Source organism: Prionailurus bengalensis, chromosome B1 (assembly GCF_016509475.1).
Source record: "Prionailurus bengalensis isolate Pbe53 chromosome B1, Fcat_Pben_1.1_paternal_pri, whole genome shotgun sequence".
Taxonomy (NCBI): Eukaryota; Metazoa; Chordata; class Mammalia; order Carnivora; family Felidae; genus Prionailurus; species Prionailurus bengalensis.
The window spans coordinates 41204915-41215510 of NC_057344.1; the positions used below are offsets into that span (position 1 = coordinate 41204915).

The 10596-nt window shown below is 56.1% G+C and overlaps 1 protein-coding gene and 1 long non-coding RNA gene across 2 annotated transcripts; one reads left to right on the forward strand and one right to left on the reverse strand.

Annotated features, from left to right (window-relative positions):
* The first annotated feature begins 1059 nt into the window (after positions 1-1059).
* On the forward strand, positions 1060-6017 carry NKX6-3 (NK6 homeobox 3). Its single transcript, XM_043563339.1, has 3 exons — positions 1060-2273; positions 4216-4385; positions 5768-6017. Exons 1-3 carry the CDS (start codon positions 1892-1894, stop codon positions 6005-6007), a joined length of 792 nt encoding a protein of 263 aa, XP_043419274.1. The 5' UTR covers positions 1060-1891; the 3' UTR covers positions 6008-6017.
* On the reverse strand, positions 3434-9587 carry LOC122473156. Its single transcript, XR_006294599.1, has 3 exons — positions 9347-9587; positions 4360-5358; positions 3434-3533 (listed from the first exon to the last, which is right to left on the reverse strand). It is a non-coding gene; the product is annotated as an uncharacterized LOC122473156 (long non-coding RNA).
* Positions 9588-10596: the final 1009 nt, after the last annotated feature.

Genomic DNA, 10596 nt, shown 5'->3' on the forward strand with positions numbered 1-10596 from the left:
CACGGTTGTCTGGGTGGGGCCAGGCGGCAACGCTGGGAATGGGAATTAAAGTTTCCCTGAACTCCAGGCAGCTTGGTAACACAGCCAACTCAGATGAATAAGAACCTTGTTTCTTGTTTTTAGTCTAAACTTCCAGAGAAATAACCTCCACAGCCTGTGTGAGGTCTTTCTCGCATTAACCTACATCATTTACACTACAGAGAACATGGCCCAGAGCAGCCAGTTCTACCGGAGCAGATAACAGCAGCTCAGGGAGAGTGTGGCTCTGTGTGAGAGGAGAACACCACCACCCGGAGTTCTGGGTCCAGGAAAAGGCCCTCGTAGGCAGGTCCCACCTGCCAAAGTGGGACCAGGGGGTGGTGAGAGAACCAAGGAGCCCACGGCCTGATCAGGAAAGGATTTGGAACTGCCAGGCAGAGAAGGGACAGAAGTCTAATCTATCTGGCAATCACTATTTTCCTGTCATTTTAAATGTTCAGACCAGTGGCATGTTAGTTTCTACTAAAAACAAACAAAAAACAAAACAACCACCACAAGGACCACAAGAAAGGATGCTGCCCCATACAGAAACAACTGGGTATTTACCCTGGTTTCCCTGTTTGTACAATGCATGATAGCCCCCAGTAGAGCCTTGTGTATTATAAAAATTCATTAGAATAAAAGACATATGGGTGCTCTGCAACTCAACCTAGTCCCATCCATCCAATAGTGACTGAGCACTAACAAAGTGCCTGCAACGGAGACCCGCCACTGAATCAACAGCCATCTCAGCCACCAAAGCTTTCCAACCCAGGTGCCAAGCCAGACAGAACATGGCCATAGCTCCAGCAGATGCACAGGTGATTCCTCAGAGGAGAAAGATGGGATGACAGAGGGAATCAGGGAAGGCTGCTCGGAGGCAGAGGTGGGAAGAGAATACACATGCAGTGCTGCTCCACTCCCACCGCCTTCCCCAATCTGCCTGGCAGACCCCCACTGCCAGGCTCTCAGGCGGGCCACAGAGCTTCACACCCCCACCCCCCACCACCCCAGAGCCCAGCCTCCCCACTTACCCGTTCCAGCTCAGAGGAGGGAAGAGAAGCATCCACGCTCAGACTCCACACTCCGCAGTGGCTTGGGCATCTGCATGTATAGGGGCCTGTGCACCCCAGGACAGCGACCCCTGAGCCTGGCCTCCTCACCCTCAGGGGAGCAGCTGCTGGAACTGGGATTTCCAGCTGCCTCAGGAGCCCCAGGCCCCCCACAGCCACTTTTTCCTAGAAGCTGGACTTGGGGGACCAGGAGCTGACTTGGGGGATCAGGAGCAGAAAGACCCTCTGAGAATGAACAGAGCTTCCAGAGCTCATTCTCTCTCTCTCTCTCTCTCTCACACACACACACACACACACCCTGGCTGATTTTACAGTCAATCTTTCAAAGTGCAATTTGTCTTGGAAAAGCCAATGTGAGGCCCGTGTGGGTTTCGACCAATGGCGCCGCGCCTCTCATAGCTCAGCCAGTCTCCGGTCTGTATTCTAATGGGCCATATCTTTATCAGGGAAATGTTGCTTCTCTGAACTTAAAACTTCTCATGGAGGGTCCCCAGACTCAGAGGCAGAGAAGGGGTCTGAGCTGAGGCGTGGGGAGCCGCCTTTCTCCAGGACAGAGAGGGAAGGGGCGCTGGTGAGGCCTCTCACCTGCCCCAGAAGCACCTGACTTCCGAGGAGCTGACGCAGGTGCCAGGTCCCCAGGCCAGGGCTGGGCCGGATATCTTAGGTGGGAGGGCAATCTGGGGCTCGGCCGCTTTTGACCCTTCAAACCTGCCATGGGCTTCTGGGTCAGAGCTTGGGGTCTCTGGCTTTAGGGGCCAGGATTTGGGCTTCTCACCTCCCCTCACCCCAACCCGAAGATCATGGAGTCCAACCTGCAGGGCACATTCCTGCTGAACAACACGCCACTGGCCCAGTTCTCGGAGATGAAGGCCCCCGTGTGCCAGTACTCGGTGCAGAACTCCTTCTACAAGCTCAGCCCTCCGGGGCTGGGCCCCCAGCTGGCCGCCGGGACCCCCCATGGGATCACAGACATCCTGAGCAGACCTGTGGCCACGCCGAACAGCGGCCTCCTCTCCAGCTACCCTCACGTGGCAGGCTTTGGTGGACTTGGCTCCCAGGGGGTCTACTATGGACCCCAGGTGGGGAATTTTCCCAAAGCTGGCAATGAGTACCCTACCCGGACCCGGAACTGCTGGGCGGACACGGGCCAGGACTGGCGAGGCGGGCGGCAGTGCGGCAACAGTGAGTACAGGGCAAGGCTCCACCCCCACCCCGGGCAGGCAGGCGGTGGGCACTGCAGGATCAGGGCAGGAGGAGGTGTGGGCAGGGAACACTCACGGGGTGGTCCATACCTGCCGTCCACCTCTCCTCAGCCGTCAGACACCTGGATCCACGTCCCAGCTCAGTGCAGGAATGACTTGTCCCCTCCCTGGCCCACCCCCTCCAGGCAGGTGCCACACCCCTCACCCCCCACCCTTACCAGCTGCTGTCTCAGCCGCCCTCCTAGGGAACCTGGGGGTCTCCAAGTTTGGAGAAGGCCAGATAGCCTACATTTGCCCTGTGCAGGGTCTGGCTGGTAGCTCATCTTCCTTCTCCCACTGGGAGCCCATGTCACTTCTTCATCCAAAGCAAGCAAGTGCAGTCCCCAGTGAGAAGCTGCTGCAGCATCACCTTCCCAGAGAGCCCACGCATGCCCTGACACCATTCAGGGACACAGGCTGCACTCTGACCCCATCTTGGTCTTGCCTGTGTTCAAGGAGGCCGGCTTCCCACCGTCCTCCACAGGGCTTATGTCAACAGGAGCAGCGACAACAGCCCAGACTCCAGGAACAGCCGCTGAGTCAAGCTAGACTTGGCTGTAGTTGTTGTGGGGGGTCTCCTTGCCCTGCCATCCGCAGACCTGTTTTCAGAGGACTGGTGCAGGGCCCCCGCGATGTCAGTCAGGGCCAGGAGGGGGTGGCAGGTCGTGCACAGGCAGGTGAGGCTCACCTGAGAGGCAGGGAGGGTGACGGTGGCTGAAGGAGCCATCTTTGGGCCACGGAGGCCCAGCCAGGATCAGGCAGGGGCAGAGGTGGAGGGAACCTGCACTTCTCTCTAACGCCGGGGCTGCCCCACTGCAGTAGAAGCTTGGGGCCCACCAAGGAACCCCCCTCCCCACCAAAGGGCACTGGCCTCCCCATCTGCTATGCCTCTCCAGGCGGTCACACTGCCTGACCGCCCACCGCTGACTCAACCTGAAACATGGAGAGTTCCATGCGGGCGAAGACCTCATCTCTTGGAAGTGGTTTCGGGGATACTTTAGGCCTCCGTCCCTCACACCTCCATCGTCCCCTCCCCCCACCACACACTCTCTCTCCACATCCCTACTCTTCAATCCCAAGTGCATAGCCCCACACAGGAAAATATCTGAGTCAGTGGTTGAATTAACACAAAAGAAGAGAGAACTGCAGACGATGGTCTCTTGGGAGGTCTCTTCCCCTTTTGGTGCCTCAGTTTCCCCACCTGTAACATGAGGAGACGTGACATGGGCTGTCAGGCTGCACCGAACAAGGCCTGACAGGTGGGCCTTCTGCTTCCCCTGAGCCCCCAAGCCCTCCAGCCCAGCTCCTGCCTGAACAGCTGCCCTAGCTGGGTGGGGTCAGGGGCTTGAGCCTCCTTACAAACTCTTCAGATGTGGTTGAGGCCACATGACTTCTAGGCCTGGTAACAAGGGAGAGCAGTAACTTGGGGCTTAAGGCTTTGGTTTTCTCAGAAACCTAGAAAATGGGATCTCTAGAGCAGGGAATTAGGGAGTGAGGAATTCCCAGACCCCCTGGGGCCCGATTGTTGGTGGAAGGTGCCTAGTCTCTTTCCTGGTGTCGCTGAGACTGGGAAGAAAGTCCTATTGAGTAGTGAAAACATTACACAGCAAGGAATGAGACCAGGGCAGGTTTTAAGCTCCCTCTGTCCCCTAAGATGCTAGAGACTGGGGCAGGTGCCCTCTGGAGGTCCCTCTCCATCCAGACACAGCAGAGGCCACAGTCACTATTGTCAGAATGCCAGGAATGCTGCTTGGTTAGTGGTGTCACGACGCCCCCACAATCTCAGTGGCTTCTCTGCGAAGGAGCTTGCCCAGTGGGAGATTCAGGACAGGGCTGGGACCCCTCCTCATCCCGCTAACCACATACTTTCTCCCTCCCGCCAGCCCCGGACCCCCTGAGCGACAGCATCCACAAGAAAAAGCACACCCGGCCCACCTTCACGGGACATCAGATCTTTGCCCTGGAGAAGACCTTTGAACAGACCAAGTACCTGGCTGGCCCTGAGAGGGCACGGCTGGCATACTCACTGGGGATGACCGAGTCGCAGGTCAAGGTGAGTCTGTGCGGGAGAAGGTGTCTGCCTTGCAGGGAGCAGCCTGCCAGGACAGGATGCCACAGAGTGGAAGAGAGGCAGCCTCACTCTCCCAGCAACTCCTGGCTCTCCTGCTGTTTGGGCACTGCCTGCCCACCTAACCCTGGAGATGGTGATAATCACCATCACCAAAAAAAAAAAAAAAAAAAAAAAAAAGGCTGTCAATACTGCTCTCTGTTATGAGAGCCTTGAGTATAGGACCCCATTTAATCCATAAAGCACCCTTGATGTAGGTTTTCTTACCCACTTTACACATGAAGAAACTGTCTCAGCTGAGCCTCTTGCTCAAGGTCACCTGGCTGTTAAGTGCAGAATTGGGGATCAAGCCCAGATCCGAGGGGCGCCAACCTAATGCTTTCCCCTCCTCTGCACTGCATTGACCAGAAGAAATTTCAAGAGCTGATGGCAGCCTCTGGCCCAGATCAGGAGTCAGCCTCTGAGCCATGTGAGGGCTGGATTTGGTCTTGCTGCATTGGCCAGCAGAAGGAGCTGGCCTTGGTTTGCCAATAAAGATAACGCCTCCTCCCAGGGCCACCCAAATGAAGCTCGGATAGGATATCTGGTGTAGGAAGCCTCCAAGCCGGATGCAGTGGCCATGCTCACAATACGTGCCACAGAGTCTGAAGTCAGCAAACAGGCTCCTGCCACCAGGCTCCCAGAGGGCAACTTTGATGTTAGATCTCTCCTGAGAGACTTTGGGTGGGGGCCCCCCCAAAAAGAAAGCTTTGAGGTATGTCACAACTGCTCCACGCTGACGAATTCAAGGGTAGAGGAGGGAAGTACAGGGGCAGGTTGGGCCCCAGGTCTGGGTTCCACTAGCATCTCCAGTCACCTACTTCTGCAGCCTCCTGGTCTGTTGAATGGAAGTGGAGAGAAAAATGTGGTCTTCTTGCGCATTTTTCTGCTTCTGTAGGTACTTTTTTGCACTCTTCAACTATTGTAAGCAATGAAAATATGTTATTTTTGTAATTAGAAAGAAATGATTCAGGAAGTTCAGTGAGGGTCTATGAAACTGAAGAAGGGATGACTTTTGAGCACCTACTGAATGCCTGGCCATTTCGGCTTCTTCCATCCAAGTGCCCCGCGTGGCAAAGGAGAAGGAAAATACACCGCAGGGAGGGCTAGAGCTTAGCAGAAAGGGCTGCTGCACTTACATTTTTTATTTTACCCTCTCCCCCAGAAAACGGTGTGAATATTACAACCTGTTCTTTTACTGAGCCATTTATTTTACTATACTATAAAAATAAGGATCGAGTGTCCTTGCCGCTGAGTGGAGTCACCTCCTGGAGGGGGACCCTGTGTGTGCTGTGTGCGCACGACGCTCGGGCTCCTTCTCCTCCCAGGTGTGGTTCCAGAACCGAAGGACCAAGTGGCGGAAGAAGAGCGCGCTGGAGCCCTCGTCCTCCACGCCTCGGGCCCCGGGCGGTGCAGGCGCGGGCGGGGAGCGCGCGGCCTCGGAGAACGATGACGACGAGTACAACAAGCCGCTAGACCCCGACTCGGACGACGAGAAGATCCGGCTGCTGCTGCGCAAGCACCGTGCCGCCTTCTCGGTGCTCAGCCTGGGCGCGCACAGCGTGTGACGCCCCCCTCGCCCGCCCCCACCCCCGCGTCTCAGCAGAAGCCCGACCGCAGCCCCTCCCCTGCCCTGCGGGTGGGGTGGGGGGTCCCAGGGCCAAGGGCTCCCCCGGCGCCGACGTGGAGGGAGGGGGGGGAGGGAGAGAAGGGGGAGGACCGGGGGCGGAGGTGGTGGTGAAGGGGCCGGTCTAGCTGAGGGAGGAGGGAGGTACAAACGCGGCCCGAGCCCTGGCACCTCTGGGCCTTTCTGCACCTCTCGGGGGCCAGGCCTTGACCTGCCAGCCCCGCAAACTCGTGAGCGCACAGGTGGATGGAAGCGACCTGGCTCCAGAGCCAGGAAACTGGCTGTGGGGTCCCAGACGTGCCACTGTGATTTGGGTGGCGGGACGGGGGGGGGGGGGGCACCCCCAGGGAGGCAGTCGGCCTGGGCAGAGGTCTCCCTTCCACCCTCGGAGTTGGGAGACCAGGGTGCTGGGTCCAGATAGGCTACTGGCCGACTGCAGAAGAAAAGATAGCACGTCCGGGTTCCCTCCTCAGACCTTGGCACAGGAAGGATCCCACTTGAGAGGCCAGAACTAAATACAGGACCTGGACTGGAGGAAATCCACCTCCGGGAGGGGAAGTGGGTCCCAGCGAAGAAGAAACGCCTCTGACATCCTAACTCAAGGATCACACCCCTGGAGGGAAAGGTTCTCCTGGTCTCCTTTTTCCACTTTGCCCTCAGCGGGGATTCCCCCAGAAGAGGGAGCGCCTAGAACCCCACCCCCCACCCCACCCCCACCACCCCGGCTGGGAAAGAGAGAGGAAGAGGCAGAGAAAAGTTGAGAGAATCCTAGGGGTCGGTGCTGCACCCCAGAGCCGCCCCCTTGGGCTGCCCTCGGTGCTGATACAAGGGCAAGATCACCCGGGGAGAGGGAAGGGATGGCAGGGCTAGAAGGGACTTCAGAACCCCCGGCTTCTCCAACTGGGGTACCCCACGCAGGAAGGGAGAGGCCCCTGTAGGGAGGGGCTGCAGGACCCCCACCTCTCCCCGGCCCCGGGCCCTTCCTTTCCTGAGACCGCCCCGCGGCAGGCGCTGGAGCCTGCGCAGTGGAGGGCACTGTCCAGCGGGGTGGTGTTTTTCAGCCCAGGTGATGCTGAGCAGCCGGCAGGTGGGAGGGGCTGGGGGAGGCGGGCGGGGAAGAGTGCAGCCCAAAAGGGACCGAGCGTTTGCCCATCTTTACTGGCTTTTAAAAAATAAAGAGTAAAAATTAAAGTCCCGGAAACCTCCCCGTGGCTCGTGTGCTTCTGTGAAACCGGCCGCGGAGTCCCAGCCAAGCCAACTGTGAGGGGCCCTCCTCCCTGGAGGCAGGGCTGCCTGCTCCCTTGCACAACACCGGTCAATTGGGAATCTCATTGGTCAATGCCAGGCACTGTCATAGGTGCGGGGGTGGGGGTGGGGGTGGGGAACCCAAGACTTTAATGGAGTTCCTGGCCTCCTGGAATTCATAGCCTCTCGGGGAGAAATGAACTGTTTGAGGAACTAGGTTCCATGAGGAAAAGATCAAGGGGAAGAGAACAGAAGCACTGACATTAACTGAACACCTACCTACTAATTTCTCCCACATCGAAGGCCCGATTACATCATTTGCCCTCACAAGAAACCCAGGAGGTAGGCATTAGCGTAGCCTCATTACATGAATGAGGAAACTGAGGCTCAGAAGTGATCTAAGCCAAGTCACAGAAGGGGGACAAAGCAACCTGAGAGTTGATTCTAAGGCTGCCCCAGGCGCAGCCCTTCAAAGCCTTTTCTTTCACAAAGCCTGTAACGTGAGAGACTAAAACGAGGTGGGCTTTCAGGCCCCTTCCAACTTTAATGATCCATGCAAACACCCACAACTGCTCGGGTAGCTAGTCATCTGCCCCTCTGCAGTCCCAAGTCCCTTGGCCCCCCGGGGCCAGAGACTCTGGTTAGTGGAATCAGCTTGGAGTGGGAACGAGAATAGGAGGAAGATCTCAGCTAGGACCTCTGGGAAACTGAGGCTCTAACCTTTTGTAGTAACCCTAATGGACCCAGAGACCGGGCGTTACTGACAAGAACATGAACATGATGCTTTTAAGCTCTAACCCTCAGTCCAGAATGATGCCCACGCTCAGTGTCCCTCGACATAAGGTGGGAAGGAAGCAAGGCAGCTTCTAAGAACTGAGCACCATCTCTGTGTGCTCCTGGCCACAGGCTGCGTTGAGGAGCCCTCCACTGGCACATGTGTCCTGAGTGGGGCCCTGCAGCCAGGCTGCGGCAGCACGATGGCACCCTGGGAGGACCCGAGGATTCACTCAGCACAGACCCCAAAACGAAAACTGCCACGGACCCCAGGAGCCAGGCACTACACAGTTTCCTGAGCACTTTGAGGAGAGTGCGGGGCCTGCAGGCTGGAAGTGGCCGCCAACCTAATCCTGCTGCGAAGTCATGAAGCAGGTGGGGAGGAAGAAGCCAGTGACCCAAAACATTGTGCTGGTTTGCTTTTTTTGGTAAGCAAATTATAATCCTAATGGCTCTCTGATCGCTGTAATTCTTTCATGTCTGTTTCAAATTGTCTGGGTTCAGTATTAAGTCAAGCCTGGGGAATGTGTTCCCTCCCTACCGCCCACCCCACCCCGCCCCTGCCGCCCCGGGAGACATTTGCTGAGCTAATCAAAATCTTCTCCAATCTCAAAGTTCTGGGACGTCTGCCATTGGAACTTTCTAGCTCAAAGCCTCCATCATCCCAGCCGTCTCCCCTACCTCATTCCTGCTGCCGTGGGCCACCTGAGCACGGGCACCAAGCCAGGCAGAGGTACTGCCTCCCATTGCTTTGAAATGGGAGAATAGCCCAAGCTGGATGGCCCGGATTCCTGAGGGGAATTTGGAATAAGTCTTGTCCTCTGCAGGTGTGTGTGTGTGTGTGTGTGTGTTGTGTGTGCGCTTGTGTGCACATGCCCGCACATGTGTCTTGCTGGGGAGAACTCAAGGCTGTGGTACTTCATGTATCATAAAGAAATCCTAAGCCCTAGACATGTGATACCCAGTTACAAAAGGGATTTCTTGAACATCCTGAGTTAAACAAAAATCCAGTTATTTTAGAAACTCGTGCTTCTTGCATCAACATCACAAACTCTTCAGGGATGAGACAAGGAGAAAGAAATTAAATCCTATGCTCCCAATAGCCACAGAGCCCTGCTCTGATGGGCAGCCCAGTAGGTTCTAACAAGCAGGCACAGATTCTGCCACAGCCCTCCTACCTGTGGTCCCCAAAGTTAGAAGGACACATACAGGACATGTCTCAGCGGGGCTGGGTACAAGTAGCAGGGTGAGAGTGTCTTACCAGGTTGAGAATGGCTACATCCTGATCACTGTGATTAAAAACGAGATGGGGCCCTGGAATCCCACTCCTGGTAACCCCTCTTCATACTCCGGCCACCTGTGGGGCTGAGGCTGGACACCAGTTGACCTGACTCTTTTCTTGCAGCATAGCATAGGGGACTGTGTTGTTACATCTGGGCCCACATGCTGGCTCCACCACTCAATGTCATGGGGTGAGATGCTCAGCCTCTGGGCCTCTGTATACTCTCTGTGAGACAGGAATGATCATGCAGACCTTGCAGGGGCTCTGTGAGATCAGAGCTGATGAGTGTGACTCAACAGTACATGTTACATTATCCAAAGAGGGCTTTGGAAGCTGACGGTCCCCATGTCACCAACCAGTAGGTAGGTCATTGTGACAGAGTTAGTTAACCTCTTGAAACCCAGTTTCCTCATCTGTAAGGTGAGGCTGACAACCCACTCTGCAAGGCTGAGGAGATGATTAGAGGAAATCACGTACAATGCACAGGACAGCCTGGGCACTGAAATAGGAGTCTGCTCATGCTCTCTCCTTCCTCCTCAAATTCATGCCTCCAGGGAGAGCCAGAGCCATCGCTAAGCAGGTCTTCTCAACAAGGGACCAGCTACATACTCCTGTCAGTCATCCAGCCCCAGCCGGTCACCTGCTATCTGGGCAGCTATGGAAGGACTCGTGTGTGATTAGATTCATTTACTGGCAAACTGCCTGAGATCTGGACTTCCAGGAAGGGTGCTACCGGAAGTGGAGGGCCAAATTCAGTTTGCAGATAGATGTGTTTCTTCAGGGACAGACAATGCTTTTAGAGAAATGTTAGCTGGCCTCTAGGCAGAGCAAGCCTGGTGGAGTGAGGGATTCCCACCGCTTCCCAGGGCTTCTATGTGCCTGGGCTCCTGGTTACCTGGCCTGCCTATCTCCTGATGGGTCTGGATCTGTCAGTTCTGCTGGAAAGCCTTGCTCCTCTAAGACACGGTCTGAGCACCAGCAGCGGCCTCCCCTGGGAACTTGTTAGAAATGCAGACCCCTTCCAGAATCTGCATCTTTTCCAGATCCCCATATCTGGCTCCTATACACAACATGCTCGCCACAGTGTGAGAGGGTCCAGAGTGGGTATGACTGTGGAATGTGTGTGCATAACACTTCTCTTCCCAGAGCAGAGTCTGGTCCAAATTGGGTGCTCCATAAAAGGTTGTTCAATGGATGTGGAGGAGTCTGGGTACAGTCACAGCACTTGT